The 22,495-nt window shown below is 59.4% G+C and overlaps 1 protein-coding gene across 7 annotated transcripts in view; it reads left to right on the top strand.

Moving 5' to 3' along the window:
- The window catches only part of SCN5A (sodium voltage-gated channel alpha subunit 5), a 92,660-nt gene that overhangs the window by 21,924 nt on the left and 48,241 nt on the right, over positions 1–22,495 (top strand). For 3 of the 7 annotated variants that reach the window (XM_047875698.1, XM_047875696.1, XM_047875693.1), the window contains exons 4-12: positions 3,447–3,536; positions 4,867–4,995; positions 11,872–11,963; positions 15,314–15,544; positions 17,232–17,295; positions 18,671–18,812; positions 19,344–19,541; positions 21,069–21,245; positions 21,898–22,269. In XM_047875698.1, the coding sequence (XP_047731654.1) occupies positions 3,447–3,536; positions 4,867–4,995; positions 11,872–11,963; positions 15,314–15,544; positions 17,232–17,295; positions 18,671–18,812; positions 19,344–19,541; positions 21,069–21,245; positions 21,898–22,269 (1,495 nt within the window). Of the gene's footprint in view, positions 1–3,446; positions 3,537–4,866; positions 4,996–11,645; positions 11,738–11,871; positions 11,964–15,313; positions 15,545–17,231; positions 17,296–18,665; positions 18,813–19,343; positions 19,542–21,068; positions 21,246–21,897; positions 22,270–22,495 lie in introns of those variants that run through there. The other 4 variants (XM_047875699.1, XM_047875697.1, XM_047875695.1 and 1 more) reach the window with 2 other exon arrangements.

Below are 22,495 nucleotides of genomic sequence, written 5' to 3'. Positions count from 1 at the left end.
GCGCCCTGGCCGGCTGTGTCCCTGACTCATCCCCCTGGTGTCGGCTGCACGCTGAGCTCCATGGGGGACCTGGGGATGCTCTGGGCAGAGTCACGTGGACTCCAAGCACCTCTAGGCAGGAAGAGACCACACACGTACAGGAGTGGAAGGGCCATGTTCAGGGTCGGGAGAGCCAGGCAGGGTGCCACGCAGTCAAGTGGCAGAGAGACTAGAGTTTGCTGCACCTCGTCCTAACCTGTCCTTGTGTCTGGAAGAGCCAGGACAGGCAGCTCTTGTGATTCGCCACCCTGGGACCCAGGCCCTGGCTGTCTGGCTCTTCCCCAAGCCTTGATGCTGGAGTTCAGCTCGCCTATGTCTGTCCAGCCAAGTCTTCTGGTCCAAGGCAGCCTGTCCACCCTGCTGTTCTCTGCCAAGGGGCCTTTCCTTCACTCTAGCGAGATGGGTGAGAGGGGTCCCCCCGGTCAGCCCACCTTGCTTCACCTCCACCTGCCGCGCCGCTGGATTGCTGAAAGAACCCTGCCCAGCCGTGGGTGCCTGTCTAAATGACTCCTCCAGGAAGCCTTCCTGCCCGGCCCGGCCAGAGGCGGGTGTCGTTTCTCATACCGTCCTATCTCGGCGCTCTTCAGACGCCTCCCTGTCTCCCACCCGGGGCCAGGCACACGTGCTCCTTAGGTCTGTTCTTTAAAATGGCAGCTAATTGCGATCCTCCCCCGGGTGGCAGTCTGCTCCCACTTTACAGAGCCCGTCATTCATTGGCTTACTGCCCTGAGAATGGCAGAAGCCAAGCGTGGGGTAGCATTCCCCCTTGGCGGGTGGGGACCTGAGGCAGCGGGACTCCCCCCAGCCCTTCAGGCTGGACCCTCGGTGTCGTCATGCAGAGACAGGGCAGCCGGGCTCAGCGTGGGGGGCTCTGTGCTGGGCCAGCCCGGGCTCCAAGCCAGGCCGTGCATTGACCAGCTTTGCACCGGTCGTCTGTGGCTGCCGCAAGGAATTCCCACGACCGTAACGGCTTAAAACAACACAAACTCATCATCTTCCGGTTCTGGAGGTCAGAAGTCCGAGAAGTTCTCACTGAACTCCAATCAGGGTATCAGTGGGGCTGGTTCCTCTCTGGAGGCACCAGGGAGAATCTGTTTCCTAGTCATTCCCGGTTTGTAGAGGCTGCACGGACTCCTTGGCTTGTGGCCCCTCCGTGTGCAAAGCCAGCAACCGCTGGTGGCCTCTTTCCCACCTGGCTCCTGTGTCCCTCTTCCACTTAGAAGGACCCTGTGCTGACATTGGGCCCACCCAGACAATCCAGGGTAATCTCCCATCTCAAGACCCCTAATTTAATCATACCCACAAGGTCCCTTTTGCCATAGAAATTAACATTCGTGCTTGTCAGGGATTAAGATGTGGTTGTCTGGGTGGTGGGGGGTGGAGGGCTGCGGTTCGACCTGCTGTAGTCACTAGCAGCCTAGCCTTGTGCCTCAGTCTCCCCCCGTACAAAAGGGAGACCAAATCCCCCCCCCCCCATAGAGTTGTGGGGAGAATTGAATTCGCTAATGGTTGGTTACAGAGAGCAGAGCCTGGCCCCTAGGAAGGGCTCAATAAATATTTGCTCTTCAGGGCCGTTCCTTTCATATTCCGGCAGTCACCTGGGATCCCCAGTAGTGGATCCGTGGGGGTGAGTAAAGCTGGCTGAGGGGCGAGTTACCTGCCCAGTAAGGAAAGCCTTGGCACAGAGCCAGGGTGTGGGGAACGAATGCATGTGTCAGGGAGGAGGAGTTAGGCTCGGCCCTGGAGACCTGAACACAGGCAGAGGGATGGGCAGCTGTCGGGCTGAGGGACATCCCTCCCCCACCCCACCCCCACACCCCCACCCTCATCCTCGGAGGGATGTCCTTCCACCAGGGAGGAATCAGGACTTCCTGGAGCCGCGGCTCTGAGCTGAAAGGCTCTGCTTTAACTAAGGGAGATTCCCAAAGCCCGATCTTCCTTTACCTCAGGTGAGAAATTGGAGAATTCATTATAAACTGGGGGTGGGCCTTGGGGTGCTATTTCCTAGTCCCCTAGATTCCCTAGACAAACGACTAGAAGCGCCGAGGGCTCACACCTAGATTCTCCGAGAGGCCTCCCTCGCCTCCCCTCCCTCCCCAGCTGGGGCAGCGCCGCACTCCCCTCACAAGTCAGCACTCCAGCTCAGCCCAGTCTCCAGTCTGACTGCACCAGGCTCTGGTTCAGACCTTGCAAAAGGGTGGAGCTCTACTGGAGAGGAAAGAGGCAGGCGCCGAGGGCTCAATTACTTCAGCTCCCTGGCAGCCCGTGGGGATCCTGGGGATCGCAGGCGGCCAGCTGCTGCACGCGGGGCTGGGCCCGGGTCGTGAGTCTGGGGGCAGCCAGAGGGAGCCGCGGTCTCAGCCTCTCTTCTTTGGCTGGGGAGGGAATTTGTGAGAGTACCAGAGTGTCCCTGCTCTGGATCAGGCCCCTTGGGGGTGCCCTAGCCCGTAAGCGGCCCAGGGCCTGCCCCTTGCTCCTCCATAGGCCTTGCAGAGGTGAGAGAGACCGTGAGCTTAGTTACAGCTCCATCCAGCTTGACACAGCAGAGAAGTAGCCAGAGGGTCGGGGATCACCCAAGGCCTGCGGCAGTTCAGTTCAAGGCCAAGGGCCCAGAAGGATGCCCAAGACGCAGTCCCAACATTTGAGGAGCTCCCCTTCTCCTGGGGAACAGATGGGCATTGCTATTTTGGGAGCAACCACACACGAAGAGAGATGCCCAATGCCCTGGGGGTGCAGAGGCTGCAGCCACCAAGTAGTCAGAGCAGGCTGCTCAGAGGGGGTGCTCCTGCTCAGAGGGGGTGCTCCTGCTGAGGAGTTTCTTGACAAAGGAGGAGGGCACTAGGTGGAGCGTGTGCAAAGGCAGGAAACAGTTCGAGAAGCCGTCACCTGCACCCTCGGGCAGTGTCTCCTGATGAGGTATGTGAGTTTTCGCAGCCAACCGTTCCTTCAGCGAAATCCTAGGCCAAAGGCGAAAAGCCTTTGGGGCAGTGGGCGAGAGACCTGGGAGCCCCACTGCCAGGGTCTTCCTTTCCCCCCAGCCGTGGCCCCCGAGGAACAGTTTATAAATCCCCCCTCCCTGTCACTCCGACGCGGCCGTGGGTGAAAGCCTGTGGTCTGGGTGTCTTCCTCCCTGCCCTCCAGGATGGACCCTCCATGGAACTCTACTAAGGGCGCGGTGTCAGCTGCCGGGTCCCTGGCGGGGGCTGCGGGGAGGGGAGGGGACAGGACCCGCCTCGGTGGGAAGAGGCCGGCAGGGACTGGCACAGCCCCAGTGTGTCCCCCTCGGGGCCCCCGCCTCATCGATCTGGTGGCACCGGCCTGGCGGTGACAACCCCAGGGGCAGGACCCTCGGGTGGGAGTGGCCCGGCCAGCCCCCTGCACGTGGCTTTCCTTGACCTCCGCGCCACATTCTTCAGTATGCTCATCATGTGCACCATCCTGACCAACTGTGTGTTCATGGCCCAGCACGACCCCCCGCCCTGGACCAAGTATGTTGAGTGAGTATCTTCAGGGCCTCTCCAGCCGGCCCCTCCCTCCCTTCCTTCCCAGCCCCTACGGGGGGCCCCTGAAGTCACCCCAGAAGTCGCCCGAGGGTCTTGCCCACCTGGAGGGTCCTTGGCCCAGCCCCTTCCTTCCCTGGCCCCTCCTGGTCCTGCCAACTTCTCCCGTTGAGCTGTGTCGTCAGGGGAGGAAGCCCTCCGGGTTAGCAAAGTGGGAGATTCCTCCCTGACCCGCCCTAACAAGGACTGAGCACACTGGGGAAGGCTCAGAAATAAAATCCTAATAATTTATCAAGCACTTAGTGTATGCCGGGCCTTGCCACAGAACGGTAAGCCTCATGTGCTTTGACCCTCGGGGCAACCCGATAGGATGGGTACGGCCACTGTGCCCCTTTGACAGGAGAGGAGGCTGGGAATGGGAGGCGCACCTCGTCTGACGTGGCGTGGCTAGGGGGTGTGGCAGCCGGGCAAGGCCCAGCACGGTCCCCATTTCCGCCCTGTCTGTACTGCCTCCTGTGACCGTTTGCAGTTTCAGAAAACTGCTTCTAGTCCTTTCTTCTCAAATGACAGTACCTTGCCCACAAGTTCTAAAGAGACCTAATAGGCCCTTGGGGCATTCGGTGCCGGTTTTCAGGGAACTGACAGAATGTTAGGGAAGCTTCTCTTACCAGAGTGGCTCGCCTTGCGGCTCTCTGTGTTCACACAGGACCCCCAGTGTCCTCGGTGCCTCTGGGATGAGGGAGGTCGCACCGGGGTGGGGCAGCTCCCATTCCAGCCCGTGGGCCACAGCCCTGGCATCCGGGCATTGGGATTCTTCAGCCCAGCCCACCCAGCCTCAGGTGCTACAGCCTCAGCCCCCTTTCCAAGCCCACCCTGGACCGTTGTATACACCCTCCTGCAGGAAGTTGAGGATGGGCTGTCTCTAGCCGCGGAGGAGCCGCAGCAAGGGGGAGGGAGTGACGTGATCTGAGTGTCCTCCCAGGGCCGACCCAGCGGCCACCATTTTCCCGGTGAGGCACATGACCCCCAGGTCTGGGGTGAGGAGAGGAGTCGAGGGTCTTCTTTGGCCAAGACAGCCAAGGGGCAAAATGGAAAGTTCAGGTGGGCGCATGGCGGGCACTCAGCAGCGCTGAAGGAGCACGTGGCTGTAGAATTGGTCCAATGTTTGGAGCAAAGCTCCGGCTCACGGGGCATGGCAGAGGCCCCGGTCCGAGGGCTCCTTAAGAGAGGGGCCATCCAGGGCCCGTGGCATGCCTCTGAGGAACCTGGCCACCCTGGCCTGCGGGCTTCAGCCGCCCTGAGAAGCCTCGCCGGTCTCTCCTCCCAGGTACACCTTCACTGCCATCTACACCTTTGAGTCTCTGGTCAAGATTCTGGCTCGAGGGTTCTGCCTACACGCGTTCACCTTCCTTCGGGACCCATGGAACTGGCTAGACTTCAGTGTGATTGTCATGGCGTAAGTACCTTGCTCTCTGGGCCGTGCCGTGCCACACCAGGCCACAGAGAGGGTCGTGTGCACCCTCCCTGGCCCCCGACCGCCGGGCCCTCTCGGCCCCCTACTCCAGTCCGTGTAGAGCTTTGCAAGTTCTGTAGAGCAGCCCATCTCACTGCTATGGCAAGAGGAAGACAGGACGGACGCCCTGAGCTCATCCTGGTGGGCTGTGGCGGGCAGGCTTACGGGCGCCCCTGTGGCCCCGTGGCAGCCAGGGACATCATTAAGATTCAGGCTGAGCATCCTCTGCCCTTTCCACCAAGGGAAACCAGTGTTACAGCCCCAAATCTCTGAGCCACTGTGAACAATGACCTGGATTCCCCGGGGATTAAGAATGAATCAGCAGGAAAGAGAAGGAGCCTGGAGAAGTGACCGGGCATCCCCAGGAGCCCGTGCCAGGCACACCAGTGCTGTCTCCACTCGGAGACTCCCCATGTGGCACGTTCTAAGGCACCGGTCACTGACATGATCCAAGGGATCCTCACACCGGCCAGAGAGGTATCGCAGATGGGGATTCCTTGTCCCCACTTAACAGATGAGAAAACAGGTGCCAAGGACACACAAGGAGCCTTCCAGAGAGTGAGTGTGAATATCCGTGGCCCTGCTGCCGTGCAGGCTGGGGCCTCGCTTCTCTGTCTAGAAAGAGACCCTCGCTGAGGCTGGGCTGACGCGTTCCACTCGGGGTGTGCCGGCAACGGATGCTGCGTTCTGGTGGGGGTGGCTGATCAGGGCGGGCCTCCTGGGCAGGAGTCGTGGCCCGGGCTCGGTCCTCAAGCCCTTTCTGAAAGCCTGATGTGCGCGCAGGACCCCGTGTGCCCAGGCCTGGGCACCACACCTTGGCAGGAAGCAGAGCCTCCGCTCCCCAACTTTTGGAAGCACAGTGTTGGCCCGGCTGGAATCAAAGGTTCAGTTCAGCACCCACCTTCTCGGATTCTCAGATTTACCGCATCCGCCCGTTCGCGACAAGGTCCGCTTCGCCCCGGATATGAGCAGTCCTGCTGTCAGCTCAGCCATGCCATGGGGAAGGGAGGGGAGAGTGGGCAGCCGGACCCTGCTGATGGGGCACTTTCCACCTAGCTGGAGAGTCTGGTGGTTAGAAAATGCATCAGGACCAGTGTTTCTAGGTGCATTGCTTGCAGACCGACTCCAGCTCACCAGTTTACAGGTAGGGGAACTGAGGCTCAGAGAGATGCTGCCCCTTGCCCAAAGCCAGTGTAGACCTCGGCCTGGGCAGAGCTGAGTGAGCAAGGGAGAGCGTAGTGGGGGAGGAGGCAGCACGGCGGGGGACAGCTGTGTGGCTTTGCAGGCCATCGTGCAAGCCCCGGGGGGTGGGAGCCACGGGCAGTTGAGAGCAGGGAGTGACGTGAGCTAAGCTACATTTAAAAACTTTTTTTTAATGTTTATTTTATTTTTGAGAGAGAGAGAGAGAGTGCGAGCAGGGTGAGCGAAGCAGGCTCCGGGCTCTGAGCTGTCAGCCCAGAGCTCCGATGTGGGGCTCGAACCCACAAACTGCAAGCTCATGACCTGAGCCAAAGTCAGATGCTTAACCGACTGAGCCACCCAAGGGCTCCCTGAACTACATTTTATAAGTTCACCCGGAAGCTGGGGGGCTGTTTCAGTAGCTGGGAGAGAGACAGTGGCTGGGACGAAGGTTTAAGTAGAAGAGCTGAGGAACATAGTCAGATTCTAGATGTACTTCAAGGGCTGAAAGGAGACCCCAAGGTGGTTTCGGTTTGGGCAGCTGGGTGAACAGGGTTACCGTTTGTTAAAATGGAGGGTGAAGGGAGGAGCTGGCTGAGGGAGGGAGGAAATCAAGAGTCCAGATCAGAATGCATTAAGTTTGAAAGCAGCCAGGGTGAGATCCGGAGCAGGCAACTGGACATTCCGGTCTGGAGATCAGGAAAGAGGTCCAAGGTGGAGGTATATATTTAGAAGCCATCAGGGTGCAGATGATACTTGCAGCCGGGAGACCAGATGAATCATCTAGAGTGAGCATGGCTGGGGAAGGGACAGCGCCTGGGGACCACACCATGGCACGCTCCAGCATCTCGAGGTCAAGAAAGAAGGGGTAAGAAAAGGAACCTGGAGGGCACTGCCAGAGGGGGTGGAGGAAAGCCTGGACAGAGGACTGTCCCGAAAAGCCAGCTGAGGAGCGTGACTCCACTTGAAAGAAGCCCCGAGAAGGCTGAGGAAGGTGAGGTCCACGGCAGGACCGTTGCAGTCCACGACGTGACACCGCCGATGACCGTGACAGCATTGATGGCCTTGGCCAGAGGAGTGAGGGGACATACGCCTGATTAAACAGGGCTCAAGAGAGAGTAGGGCACGTGTAGACATCCACTTTGTGGGGTTGGCTCTAAACAGGACTGAACATAGGATGCTGGCTGGGCTTGGGGAGACGGGCAGAGGAGCACAAGTAAAGAAGGGAGGTGTCCTTGTAAGGGGGTGCGCATGATCCGGGGCGGGGGGCGGAAGGGACGCTTGGCGATGGAGGGGGATGCGTCGCAGGAGCAAAGCCCTTGGGCTGGCCCGAGGGCTGGGAGTCCAGGGCCCAGGTGGGGTAGGGCACTGGCCCTAAGAGCCGGGAGGCAGAGTTTCAGACGGATTGGTAGAGTCGGTGATGAGAGAAGAGGAATTTCTCTTCCGATCGCTTCTATTCTCTCCACGGTGAGAAGCGGGATCATCAGCTGAGAACCCAGAGTGGGGAAGAATGTCTGTGGTTTGAGGGGAGAGGGAGTCCTCTCCACGCAGAGCTGAGACGTTGCACTGACTTGGGAAGGGGGTGGGACTCCCATGCCAGGCCCAGGCCCCGGGGTGCCCTGTGGGAGGCGGGCGGCGATCCATGGGCCCCCTGAGGGCCTGGTGTCACAGGAAGGGGGCTTTGGCAGGACAGGACACGGCATCTGCATGAGTCTTTCCCACCTTCCCATCCTGGAGCCCGAACAGGACTGTGTCACAGCAGCCGTGCTCCCAGACCCTGGGTCTCTTGTTTGACAGTGGGAGCCAGGCTTTGGCCTGTCTTCAGCCCATGTCTCTGGGAGATGCTCTGCATGACCTCGGGCCTTTAGCAAGTCCTGCTGCCTCGTCTCATGAGAGAATCTCGGTCTCGACCCCCGGGCCCCCCCCGCCCAGGACACTGCCTCTTCCACTTGGCATCATAAAGCAGCTTGGTGTGCCTCACCGAGGCCTGCCTGCCTCCCCTCTGTACCGGGGCCAGCGGTGACAAAGCAGAACGGAGCCTCAGAGGCCAGCAGGCTATTTCCAAGTTCCTGAGCATGTCACAGAAATGGCACTCACTTCCCCTGGGGCCGCATGGACCCACCGGAATGTCAGGTTTCTGCTCCGGGCTGGATTGGCCTGGCAGCTTTGAATGACGGCGGTTCTGCCTTATGAAAACAGGGACGGCCGTGGTGATGCAGCGGCATGCATCCTGCCGCAGCCAAAGGGGTTCGGGAACGTGGGGCTCCCAGGATGACCAGAGGAGCCTTGGGTGGCGGAAATGTTGGAGTCAATGAGACTCCCCATCCTCCGTGGTGCAGATGGGGAACTGGGGCTCCGAGGGAGCCTACCAGTTGCCCCAAATTATGAAATGAATCAGCAGCAATGCGGGAACTAAAACCAGGTCTCCTTACTGGAGAGGCACGGAGGTCTGATGTTTCCGGCCAGGTTTCCACCTGATCCCTCCCTCACTCAGTGTAGAGGCTGTGGGAGGGTCCGGGTTGCCGGGAAGCCGGCCAGGCGACCCCCTCCCCGCCACCCCGCCCCGGGCCAGAGTTCTTCCCGGTGCCCCTCCCGGCTGGGCATTACCTGCCAGTTAGCACAGCCTCCTACCTCCTGGGGTTGTTATGGAAACCGAACCTGGAGGGGAAGGGAGGCAGGGCAGAGAGGAGAGGGTGGGATCTACCTCTGCCCAGCAGCAGCCCGAGCGGGGGGGGGGGGGGGGGGGGGGGGGGGGGGGGTCTGCATCGATAGGAGGGCTACACCAGAAGGTGGGGGTGGAGCGGGAGGGGGACCAGGGGGGCCCTTGCTCTCGGTTCCTCAGCTTCCAAAAGGGCATCCCCCTGCCCTCGGGCTGGTGTGCCAGCGGGAACCCTCACCCAGCATCCTCTGCTCTTTCAGGGCCCACGATCACCACCCCAGCTGGGCGCCCCTGCCCGGCAATGTGGCCAGAGCACAAAGAATAGAGTGGCTTGGAGGAACGCTTTGCCAGGCTCACAGGGGCAGAGCTGTACCCCCAACCCGGCCACTGATGAGCCTGGCCCTTTGCCAGACACAGGGTCTCTCACTACCCACCTCGGGGCCCCAAGAGAGGCCTCGTTGGAGGTCTAGGGCCCCCCCTATGGGATGCAGCCAGGCAGAAGGAGCCGGGGCACATAAAAGGGACAGCAGCCCCCCATGTCATAGACACGGCCAGAGACACGCAGAGACCTCACCCAGCCCCACGTCTCACCTTCGAGACTTCCTTCTCAGGATTGCTCTCCCACACGTGTGCTGCCTTCACAGACACACGGCCACCAGCCCCGCTCCCACTCTCAGCCTCTCGGCCAGCCTTAAGCCTGCCGGGAGGGAGCACACACCTCAGGATCTTGGCTCCTCTGTGCTCAGTACCAGCTGCTGAGGAGGCAGACGATGAATGAAGGGCGAGCCTGAGGGTGTGGGGACAGCGGGACAGGCACAGACAGGCAAAATCCAAGCTTCGCACAGACAGGGCTTCCCTGGAGACGTGGGGGGACACGCGGGACCTGTAAGGGACAAGAGCGGAGATGCAGGGACGGTTGGCTCTCTCCGATCTGCACGGCACTTTGCTCACTCCCTGTGACCAGAAGAGACAACCTCGAAACCAGTGTCCTGAGCAAGAAGAGCTTTTGGCCCCGGCCATGCTCACTTGTCCGGCAGCAGGAAATGGGGCCCAGAGCCACCGGCAGGCTGAACCCGTGGATTCCGTGTGATGGCAACCTCAGCCGCGTTCTAAACCTGACAGGCTTGTGGCAGCACCACATCTGGATGGAGAGTCCAAGCCTGAGAGGAGAATGGGGGGCAGAGGTTTGGGGATCTGCGTCATCACGGAGAATGGAATAGCCGTTACAAGTAAAGAGGGAGCTTGGACCAAATGAATAGGTGTAGATGGGCCAGAACAAGGGAGGTGACGTCTACTCCGCATCGGATGTTGGGGCTGCCTCTGATTGCCACACCAGAGAAAGATTTACAAGCTGAAGTAGCTCCAGGGGGAGGCACCGAAGCCACACCACAGAAGGGATCTGGTGTAGCCAGAGGGAAAGCTCTGAGAATGTGTCTGCTGACTTCCCATCTCCGAAGGGATGTGGTGAGTTAAGGAGGGAGCAGGCATGGGAAGATGGGAGGGCCATATGAGTGAACATGGAGGAAACTGGCGTGAACCTAGCGTCCGAGCTGGACCAGGCGGGACCCGGCTGGCTCCAGGACTGTGCCCTGACACAGCCGACCGAGTCCTTCCCTGCCGACACCCATAGCCCAGAAGCAGATACAGAAGCTCTGAGCGAGTGGAGGGGCCTGGAGGTCCAGACTGGCGAAGTGATTCCAGCTGTACTATCAGCCCACCCTTGACACTCACCTGGCCTCGCTGGCCTGACATCCTGGGTCTGATGGCACTCAGCCACCAGGTCAGACACACTTGGTTAAAAATCAGATACCCTGAGTCCCCCGTCCTTTGTTAAACATCAGACACCGTCGCTTAAATGTCAGATACCCTGGATGTGAACTCTTTGGTTAAATATCACAAGTCGCTTGCCAAGGTCCCGACGGCCCTGGTCGCACACCGTCCACGCAGCTCTTAGACACCCTGGTCACGTGGCCCATCCACGCATGCCCTCACACTCTGCTTGGGCAGTCCCCTGCCCCCCAGAGACCGACTCCTTCCCCCTGTGCCTGTGAGGACCACGCACGGATGTCTGTCCAAGCTGTAGGTAGGATCGCCTCCGTCACCCGGCCCTGCCGAGTGTCCCTCGGGCCCAAGCAGACCTAGAAGGCTGCTCGCTCCTGAGGTCGCTCCTCCTGTGAAGACCCAGGGTTATCCTTGGGAGTCTCCGGAGGTCTTGGGGTGAGACTTGAGGGGGCCTCAGCCCTCAGAGATGCTGCTGTGCCTCCATGATGATCTCAGCCAGGACCCAAGGATCCCACGGCTCAAGGCAGCCAGGCACCAGCTGATCACAGATCCCAGAAGATGCGGAACAAAACCAGGACCAGAAACTGGGCTCCCCTGTCACCTGGCCTGATACCCTGGAAAATGGTTTCCCTATCCACCCTGCTGTGTCCTCAGCCTCAGACCCCGCCGTGTGGCTTCGTGTCGGCATCCCCAGTGGCATGGACAGTGAGGCAGGGTAGTCGCCTCCTGGGGCCGGTTACGGGACTGTCACCGAGAGAGCCGCCTCCTGTGTGGGGCTTCCCGTGTGGACATCCTTAAGTCACCTCACCGAGGTCCTGACGTCCGGAGGGTTGAAATGAGGAGGAAAGCTTGAGGGAGCCCTGAGCCATCCGGAGCCCTCCCTGTGGGAGGGGGAGAAGGGAGCGGGCTGGTGGGGGAGGGCTGGCTGAGGTGCTGCTTTGTAATTCCCAATAACTGTGATTTGATTCTGCAGGTATGTATCAGAAAATATAAAACTAGGCAATTTGTCGGCTCTTCGAACTTTCAGAGTCCTGAGAGCTCTAAAAACTATTTCAGTTATCCCAGGTAAGATGCCCAGGTTTGCCTCTCAGATCTCAGCTACAAGTGACTCTCTCTCTGTCTCCCCTCCCTCCCTCCCAACCGTGTGTCTCCTATTGGCCTGTTGTCACTGTCTTGTGTGTGACTTTCCCTTGTTACAGATACACAACTGAATTTGTGGACCTGGGCAATGTCTCGGCTTTACGTACCTTCCGAGTCCTCCGGGCCCTGAAAACTATATCAGTCATTTCAGGTGAAAATCAGGTTAAACGCCAAGGCTGGAGGGACACACTCAGGCCTTCCCAGCCACCCGGGGGCCAAGGCAACCGATGGGAAGGCCCCTCCGAATGTGCCTGTCACCAGAATACCTTTCCCAGAGCTTGGGTGGGGGGGCTGTCGGCGGCGGATACGGCTGTCCCCTCAAAGCCTCACAAAGCGTCTTAGGGGCTACCCACCCCGGCAAAGCCCACCTTCATGGATGCCAGGGGGGCACACGGCACCCCTGGCAGGTCCTGCATTGAACCCAAATTCTTCCCGAGATAGTGATGTCCTTCCCAAAGTGAACTCAGTGCTTTGAATAGCTAAAAGCTTGTATATGAATTGCTTCCACCTGAAGCATCGTCCTCCAATAAGGAAACAAAAAAAACTGGATTTGAGAGAAACCGCACACACACACACACACACACACAGCCAAAAAGGAAAACTCAGGGCTGAGTGCCTGGTCCGACATTGTGCCCCCTCTGGTGACATAGCAGCCACCGCCGCTGCAGCCGCCTTTTGTGAGACAGAGTGTACTCTGTGGACAGGTGTCATCGGGCCTTGGCGTCTAACAGCCCTCACTGCATGGTGCGGTAGAGGTTTAGCAAACCGTGCATGGTAGCCTCAGGAAGAAATTCTCCTCGACAGATGTTGGCAATTGTACCCGGGAAATCTAAGCCCGGATGGCCTCTCTAGAAAGCCAGGCCACCCCATCCATCCAGGAAGGCTCTCAAGAGGCTTATGATGATTTCACAGCCCAGAGGGCAGTGCCCAGAGGTTCCTTCCAGGGCCTTTTCTGGATGCAGCCACAATCGGAACTGGAGAAGGCACTTGGTTTAAGAAGGCAGCTAGAGACAGGTTGGATGCCGCTGATCTGGGGAGGTATCAGAGCCGAGGGTAGAAGTAAGTGAACCAGACGGTCGCATCCATTGTTGATTTGGAAAGCCGTACGTCCTGGGCCCTTGATCTGGGCCCGTGGAGCCGTAGCGGCCCCCAGGGAGGCAGGGGCCCTGCTCTGAGCAACCTGGAGGAGTTCAGACTCTCCTTTGGTGGGGCTAATTACCTTATAGGAGGACCCCCCACTTATGCTGGGTTCACACTGAGCCTCTGAGTGCTCCTCCTGGCCTCTGAACCCCATGGGATGTGCACAGGGCCTCTTGTTGCCATGCTCCCCGCAAGTGGCCCAGACTCCTGCTAAGAGCCAGTAGCAGGTGGGGCGGTCTGCGCTCAGTGCACGGAGCCACCTCCATTGGGACAGGCATTGTCATTGGCCTCGGCGCCCACATTCATGCTCAGAAGCCTCAGGGCCTGTCCTCCGGGGTCCCAGGGACAACCTCGCATCACATACCCACAAGATTCGAGAAGCACACTGACCACGGCAGTTGAGAAAAGGCAAGTTCCAGTCTGTTTTATAAGAAAGGCTAGCAGAGGAAAATAGTTCTCAGTCCTGGGGAAAAGGAGGAAGCCTGCCAACCTCAACCCAGCCCCACCAGGACCTCTTCGAGGCATCCAGCAATCCAGTGAGACAGCAGGCAACAGACTCTGAATGTGACCATTAGAAAAATGCTGTGGTCAGCATTATGGAAGGCTCCCTGGAGGAGGTCCCCTGAGCCGAGGCTTAAAGAGCCTTGGCCCTCTCCAGACCTCGGTCTCCTCTCCCACAAAATGGGAATGAAATCAGAACGGTTGGGGTTCTTTGCCCAGCCTGTTAGAACCTCGGTGGCAGGAGAGTTTCCCAGTCGATCCCCGGGACTCTTCCCTTCCTGGGTCTTTTCAGAAAGAAGTCCATTGCTTCATTGGACTCATTCTTGCTGCAAGTGAACTCTGTCATCAATGACAACTATTTAAAAGACTGGATCCTGTGCCTCACCAACTGATTGTCCACACGGACACCATGTCCACAGACCAGGAGGTGCTTTGCTGGGCCTTGAACTGGATGCTCTGGACCAAAGATATTTTAGCCTAACAGCTGAGGTAGGGTCCAGTCTGGGTGTGCAGGTTGCTGCCCACTACCCCTTGCTCTGTGCCCCCCGCCACATACAAAACGGGCAGGGTCCCCGGGCCCGGTGAGCAGGACCAGAGCGTGCTCACTGAGGTGTCCCAGAACCTCCACTAGAGGTGAGGGGTGCTGGGCGACAGCACGGGGACCCACCTCCACCACTCCAGGCCCGGACCCCCACAAAGTCCACACCTGCCCGGGGCAGTTGCCAACATCTGCCAGGACGATTTCCACAGAGCACGCTGAGAGCCTCTGAGCTGTGGGCAGGCGGCAGCTCCAGTGGCACGGTGGGAGGGCTTCCTCTCCCCCTCTCCCGTTTGCCCCTCGCTGCCTCCCTGTCTCGAGGTCATGGGCACAGCAGCTGTGGGCACGGCCACCACGGGTGCTCCTAACATATTAACCGGCTGGACGACGGACGGATGGAGCTTAATCTGAGATCTGGCCGCTTTGATGCGGGGTGGGGAGTGGGGGTGGGAGGCAGGGCCCTGCTGCTGGCAGAGAAGCCCCCTCACTCCCGATGCTCGGCTCGAACTTGTCATAGGACAGTAGCTCAGTGTCAGACCAAAGGCGTCTACACGTGCTGTTCTGTCACCTCGCTGTGTGGTGCTGGCTTCTTCAGGGAGCTGGGCCATGCAACTAACGTGTCACGGCCTCTTGGCTTTGGGGGAATGGGATGCATGGGGTTGGGTCCCAGAGGGACAGGGCAGAGGAGGGAAATGCAAATTAGGTCAGCCCCTTTCTTGTCCGTGAACCTTTCCCATGGCCAGGACAGACCCCTTAGGACATTACCCACCATGACCTTGCCACACCTCTTGACAGCCCCCCATCCACCATGCACACACCACCACATTCCTCTGCCAGGAATGGCTTGTGTCTCTCTATCTCCGGGATCAAGGCTGATGCCTTTCCATCGCCCTGGAATGGGCCTGGACCTCCCACGGCTTACCTTTAAGTGTCCTTCCCAAGGGTCACTTTTAAAGGACAAGGCCTCGCATACCTTGGGACCGGCCAGATGGGGACAGGCTTTGGGGGTTTTCTTCCTCAAGAAACCAGCATTTCCCACACCCGTTTCATATATGTGGCTAGTGAAAAGCGAAAAGAACGGGGCCTTCTGAAAATACAAGGCCAGACTGGACTTCTGCCCTGGGGGAATCAGGGCAGAATCTCAGTCGTGGAGGAAATGGGGGTTTGGGTCTGGAAAGCCCGAAAGAGGCTTGCCTCACCTGCCCCCACCTCAGGATTGCCCATCTGGCCCAGCACCCCCTCAGGCCTGGCCCCCACCCGATGGAGCGGGGAGCACGGTGCCCGTGGGTGACCCCGCCCCCTGCTCGTTCTTGCCTCCCCAGGTCTGAAGACCATCGTGGGGGCCCTCATCCAGTCCGTGAAGAAGCTGGCCGATGTGATGGTCCTCACGGTCTTCTGCCTCAGTGTCTTCGCCCTCATCGGCCTGCAGCTCTTCATGGGCAACCTGAGGCACAAGTGTGTCCGCAACTTCACGGCACTCAACGACACCAACGGTTCCGTGGAGGCCGACGGCCTGGTCTGGAAGTCGCTGGACCTCTACCTCAACGACCCAGGTGCAGGCTTGGTCTGTGGCCCGGGGAAGGGCTTTGTGAGGCCTCGCAGGCCTCGCCAGGGGGCAGACCTCCCCCGGGGCCGTTCAGGCCCTGCTTGATCCCCCGGAGACCCAGAGGTGTGCTCAGGATCCCAGCCCCTGCCCTTCGGACCTCCGGGAGAGGACGGAAGGGGAGCAGACTTTGGGCCTGCCCTTGTGAGTTCTCAGGCTCGATGGCAAGACGCTTGAGGAACAGGAAGGAGGGAGTGAGCTGGAGAGGCAGACAAGGGATGGCAGCTGCCATGGCTGGAGGTGGGACTGACCCTAGAGAATCGAGAATGGGGAGAAGACCAGCCTGCCTGCCGAGAGGAGGGGTACTGAGCTGGGGTAGCGTGTGAGGCTTCCGAGGGGAGGCCCCGCCTGCCTGACATGGGATGTTTCAGCTGACGACGGTGTTCCATGCCAGGATGTTGATTCCATACGCGTGCCCCCCAGAACCCCGAGAGGGGGTGGGAACAAACTCAGTGATTGCACAGTTTCGTGCACGCCCCTCCTGTCGTTCCACTGATACGTGGTTTTCTGTTCTCCAGGCTGATGACTAGCACCTTTCTTACCCGGTGCCGTCAGCCTGGATCAAGGGTAGACACTGGTGCGAGGCCAGGTCCCAGGCCGCAAAGACCCCAAGGGGCATTCTGAAGTTAGGGCCTCTTCTGTACCCCAGACATCCACTCTGGAAAAAAGGAACAGACAAAAACGCGGTGACTCCGTTTGCTTGCGATTCAGCTGTGGCCGCATAGCAGTGGTTCTCAAACTTCCATGTGTCCCAGTCACCTGGAGGGCTCCGGAAAACACTCGCTGCTGGGCCCCAGCCCCGGAGTTCCTGAGTCAGTAGACGGGGGCGGCACTCCGGGAAGTCACGTTGCTAACCAGGCCCCGATTGGTGCTCGATGCCGCGGGTCCGGGGACCACACTTGGAGAACTGCTGCAGAAAACTAAGGCGGGTGGTGGCGGGTGATGGGGACTGACAGACGGCCACAGAGAGGAGGGGACAGGACTGGTGGCACGTATGTCACCCGGTCCAGCCCAGCCCTGTCTGAGCAGACCGAGGCATGCCACGGTGAACGTAACAGGTATCACTTGCACTACCTATGCACAGAGAAGTGGGCCCAGGCAGGGGTGCCTGGGTGGCTTGGTCAGTTGAGTGTCTGACTCTTGATCTCAGCTCAGGTCTTGATCTCGGGTTCATGAGTTCAGGCCCCGAGTCAGGCTCTGCACTGGGTGTGGATCCTATTTGAAAAAAAAAAAAAAAAGTGGGCCCAGACAGAGCTGGGCAGTAGCCTTCCAAGAGCATGCAGTGACTCAGCTCCTGCCTCCTGGTTCAGGGCCTCTTTTGGCCCCGGTTGTCCTCCTGAGTGGCTCAGAGCAGGGTACGGAAGAAGCTCCCTGCGGGGACTTCCTGGGTCTTCTGGGACTGTGGGGACCACAGGCAGCTGAATGTCTGAGGAGGAGCAAGAAGCAGGCCAGGGAAGCAGCTGGAATTGCCTCAGGCCTAGCCAGGCGGGGGCGGGGGGGGGGGGGGGGGGTCAAGGGCAGGGGCAGAGGAGAGGCCACCAGCGGTGTCTCTGCCTCCCCAGAGCCCTGGTTGCCAAGCGAGAACCCTGCGAGTCTGGGCCACACGTGCCCTTCACCGTCGGATGTTTCTCTTTCAGAAAATTACTTGCTCAAGAATGGCACCTCCGACGTGTTACTGTGTGGGAACAGCTCTGATGCTGGGTATGTGGCACCCATCCCCCGGAGCCACCTCACCCAGAAGGGGTGAGGTGAGGTGAGGGAGGCGGGGGCAGGGGGAGGTGTCCCCCAGTACTTTCTCAACTGACTGTGCTTTGAGTGTACGCCCTTGACCCCAGGCCTTCCCCTACCTCTGTTCCCTGCCATCTTGTCCACCCCACCCCCGCCACAGGGAAGACAGCTATCAGGGGATTAAAAGAAAAAAAGGCAGGGGGCTCAGATTTGCAGGGACGGCGAACAGAGCTTACAGTGCCTCCCACCAGCCCGACCCCGGTTCCATTCCTTTCCAGAAGCCCCCCCCCCCCCCCAGGGCCGCTCTCTTCCCCTCCAGTCTTTTACTCCCTCCCTGCCCATCTGTCCTCTGGGTCAGCAGTGAGTATGGCTACCCCTCAACGGCCTAGACTCTCCACCAGGACAAGCAGAGCCTACGCCTGCAGGCTGAGTGTGGTGCCCAGAGATGCCCGGTGACCATGTGCAGCTCCCAGGGCCCTGGGCATACGGGGTCTGGGTCAGCGTGACTGTGCCACAGTTGTGAGGAGAAGGGGACACACAGGCTTACCTGGCGAAGGAGGGGCTCTGTGGGGCTGCAGTCCTCCATCCCTCGGTACGAAGTTCCAGCCCTTCCTGTCCCTAAAGAGATTGTCTGGAAGGTCTTAGGACGTTAGCAAAAGGCACGGAGGCCCCTTGGCAGCAGCCTCCCACTCGCCGAGTCCCCCTTCCCCCCACCTCTACGTCTCACGCTCATGAATCCAGCCCAGCAGTCCCTCTGAGCAGAGAGGCTGTCCCATGGAGCCCTGCGAATCATCAACGTGCCTCACTCTGTCTGCGTGCGCAGTCATGCAAATGGGCATCTTCTCCAGACATGGCCAGGCCCCAGCCCGTCCGCCCCAGAACCATCCCTCAGCCCCGTGGCCTGGCATTCGCCCTGGGCTCCATGCTGCTCAGCCAAGCCTCCCTGCCCTCCCCCCACCGCATGCCTGCTCTGTGCCCATCTCCCCGTGGGGTAAGCAGCCAGAGGAAGAGACTTGTGAGCCAGCCCTTGGCACTTCCTCTGTGAGAGGAGAGGAAACTCAGATAGCAGCGGGGATGGTGTATTGTGTGGGCAGAAGGGAGCTGGAGTTAGGCCCAGCTGAATACAGATGGGTAGGGAGAAGGGGAAGACGGTGTCCCAGGCTGGAGGCACAGCACAAAAAGTCCCGGTGTCAGGCCCGGCAGTGCGGTACCAAGTTCGTGAAACTCAGCCTCGTGAAGCAGTGGGGCCTCTGCTGGGCTGCCCAGGGAGAGGAGTCCGGCCCAGGGAGCATCTCAGGGGGAGGGGGCCCCTTACAGCATGGGACAGAGTCTGTGTGTCTGACTGCAGGACATGCCCAGAGGGTTACCGCTGCCTGAAGGCGGGAGAGAACCCTGACCACGGCTACACGAGCTTCGACTCCTTCGCCTGGGCCTTCCTCGCGCTCTTCCGCCTGATGACGCAGGACTGCTGGGAGCGCCTCTACCAGCAGGTACGTGGGTGCGCGGACAGCGGGGGGACACCGGGAACAGGCCAGGGGCCCACTTACAAGTCATTAGCTAGAAGTGACCCCGGCAGCTTCTCCACTGGCAAGAGTTGAGGAGGCTCAAGGAACGGGGGACAGGGACGCTTGCATCCGAGGGAGGGGGACACAGTAAGCCAAGGAACTTTCTTTTTGCTGGTGACCAGGCACCCATTCCTTCATATGGGATACTCTGTGCTCTGTGAGTGGGACCCTTCTCCACCCTGTGTGATGGAATAGTCCCCTCCGTGGATGCAACATTTCCTCCGTTGACTGGAACATTCTGCCTCCCTCTACGGGTGGGACGCTATCCCCCTGTGCGTGGGTCGTTCTTCTCTGTGGGTTAGAACACTTGCCTCTCCGGTAGAATATGCTCCATTCCCTCCCCAGGCTGTGGCCATTAGAACCCCTGGCACAGCCAAACCGGACACCTTGAAATTCCGCCACCATGACCCAGAAGGGGCCCCAGTGAAGATAACCTGTCTCCCCTTACTCCCTCAGACCCTGAGGTCTGCAGGGAAGATCTACATGATCTTCTTCATGCTGGTCATCTTCCTGGGCTCCTTCTACCTGGTGAACCTGATCCTGGCTGTGGTTGCCATGGCCTACGAGGAGCAAAACCAAGCCACCATCGCTGAGACCGAGGAGAAGGAAAAGCGCTTCCAGGAGGCCATGGAGATGCTCAAGAAAGAGCATGAGGTGGGTGAGAGCAGTGCAGCCAGGAAGCCTCCAGACCAACCCCTCGCCTGACCGTGGGTGCCTGTGGGCATGACATCTGCTGGGTAAAGCTGAAACCTGTTACGTGTGGCACCTGCGGGATAAAAGGCAGGTCCTGCTGGGTGAAGCTGGTGCCTGTAAACCTGGTGCCTGCTGGGCAAAGCCGAGGACCACGGGCATGGCGCCTGCTGAATAGAGCTGGGGCCTATAAGCGCAGTGCACGCTGGGTGAAGCTGCTGTCTGTGAGTGTGATGCATGCTGGGTAAAACGTGCCTGTGGGCATGGCTCCTGCTGAATAGAGCTGGTGCCTGTAAGCGTGGTGGCTGCTGGGTGAATCTGGTGTGTTTAAGTGTGGCATCTGCTGGATAAAAAGCAGTTCCTGCTGGGTAAAGCTGGTGTCTGCTGATAAAGGTATTTTATGTCAATGTGCTGTCTGGTAGGTAGAGCTTTAGTATCTAGGTAAAGACGGTGCCTGCTCATGAGGCGCCTGAGAGGCAAAAGGAGGGCCCCCCCGGGTAAAGGTGGGCCCTGTGAGTGTGGTTCATGCTGACAGAAGCGCTCCCTATGACCGTGGTGTCTTCTGAGTGAAAGTGGTGCCTGCTGGGTAAAAATGGTGCCTGCTGGGTAAAAAATGGTGCCTGTTGGGTAAAAATGGTGCCTGCTGGGTAAAAACTGGTGCCTGTTGGGTAAAAAATGGTGCCTGTTGGATAAAAATGGTGCCTGTTGGGTAAACGTGGTGCCTGCTGGGTAAAAATGGTGCCTGTTGGGTAAACGTGGTGCCTGCTGGGTAAAAATGGTGCCTGTTGGGTAAACGTGGTGCCTGCTGGGTAAAAATGGTGCCTGTTGGGTAAACGTGGTGCCTGCTGGGTAAAAAATGGTGCCTGTTGGGTAAAAATGATGCCTGCTGGGTAAAGGAGCCTATGCATGCTGGATAAAAGAGAACCACGTGTCCAAGGACTGAGTTTATCCTAGTTAAGGGATGCCTCTGGTAGCTTAGTGAGGAAGGTCCAAGGTTGGAGGCCTGAGCCAGCTCAGAAAATAAGCCCTGGCGGTGCTGCCGTGGTTACTCATAGTTCCACACACAGGTCCTGGAGGCTGATGACAGAGCATGCCTGTTAGAAGCCATGTGGACATCCATTTTCTTCTCCCTGCCTCATGCCACCTCCCCCCAGCCCCTGTTTTAGCCAGCTGAACCTTCTAGAAGATCTCCTGCCCTCTAGTTCTGTCACTTCCTCTGCTCATCAACATCCTCCCCCCAGCTGTCCCTCACACTCCCCTCTTCCGAGAGCTGCCCACACCAGCCACTTCTTTCCTCTTCCCGGGACTTTGATTTCTCTGAAAACAGCCTGGGTCTGTTTGGGCTCATCTCTCCGTGACGCCCTTGTCTGGGGTGAGGGTTCAAGCCCGCTTCCTGATGGGGAAACAGATACTGAGAGTTGCCTGGCCTGCCTTAGCCTGAGGCTGCACAAAATCTCAATAACCCAAACATCCCCCTTCCACCTTTTCCAGGCCCTCACCATCAGGGGTGTGGATACCGTGTCCCGCAGCTCCTTGGAGATGTCCCCTTTGGCCCCAGTAACCCATGAAAGAAGACGCAAGAGGAGCAAACGAATGTCTTCAGGGACAGAGGAGTGTGGAGATGACAGGTTCCCCAAATCCGACTCGGAGGACGGTCCCAGAGCAACGGTAATCCCCGGCGGGGGCTCCAGCCCTTTCCGGGTGGGTCTGGCATCCAAAGCCCATCATGTTGGGCCCCTGGTGCAGTCACAGCCCCTTACGGCTGCTCCCCGAGGAGAGTATCCTCGAGCCCCCTCCCAGCACTTCCTGTTTCCCATGCCCATTCTTGGAGTGGAGGGCGTCTGGGCAGAGAGCCGAGCTAGATTTGGGTGTCATGGTGTCCTCAACCTCAGCTAAGTCCCCAGCGTTGGGGCTAGGGCTGAGACTAGGGCTGAGACCACACCCTGTGGTGTGGACCGGAGGCGCCCGAGGACATGCCCATGTGAGTCAGGTGCCTGGCCGACCGCCCCAGGTCCTGCTCGGGCCGGGCCTCTTTGCACCACGAGGAGCTTTGCTGCCTCCTTCTCCCCGGGCCCAGCCAGAGCCCCATCTTCAGGCCCAGGTAAGCTTGAATGTCAAAGGCCCCTGGCACCAGCTTTAGGTGAGCAGAGATCCCGGGTAGCGCAGGATTGCGCTCTGAACGCACCCTGCCGCAGCCCACCCGGTTCCCGTGTGGCCAGCGAAAGCCCCGGATGCTCTGAGAAGCTCTCTCGGTCTCAGAGAACACCGCACGGGATAGGCTGCGAGCACATGAAGAGCGGGCTTCTCCCTGTGCCCCCAGAACCGTCTGAGCAGCGCCCATGGCCTCAGCAGGACCTCCGTGAAGCCACGCTCCAGCCGTGGGAGCATTTTCACCTTTCGCAGGCGAGACCTGGGCTCGGAGACAGATTTTGCAGATGATGAAAACAGCACAGCGGGGGACAGCGAGAGCCACCGCACGTCACTGCTCGTGCCGTGGCCTCTGCGCCGGCCTAGTGCCCAGGGACAGCCCAGTCCCGGGACTTCGGCTCTCAGCCACGCCCTCAATGGTAAAAGGAACAGCACCGTGGACTGCAACGGAGTGGTCTCCTTGCTGGGGACAGGCGACCCTGAGGCCACCTCCCCGGGGAGCCGCCTGCTCCGCCCTGTGATACTGGATCGCCCCCCAGACACGGTGAGCCAGCCCCGTGATGCAGCCCCAGGGCAGATCTGGTCTCCCAAACTGGCCACCAGTGCCAGGTCCAAAACACTCACCTAGTATATATCGAGCACCTGTTGTATACTGGGCTCTGGGGATAAATAAACCTAGCAAAAAAAAAAAAAAAAAAAAATCTCTGCCCTCACAGATTTTCCATGATAATGGGGGCAGACAGGCAAAAATCAACGAAAGAAGAAAAATA

This window comes from Prionailurus viverrinus, chromosome C2 (assembly GCF_022837055.1).
Source record: "Prionailurus viverrinus isolate Anna chromosome C2, UM_Priviv_1.0, whole genome shotgun sequence".
Classification (NCBI taxonomy): domain Eukaryota; kingdom Metazoa; phylum Chordata; class Mammalia; order Carnivora; family Felidae; genus Prionailurus; species Prionailurus viverrinus.
Note: the sequence above shows the minus strand (reverse complement) of the source record. Positions and strands in the feature narration are given on the sequence as shown.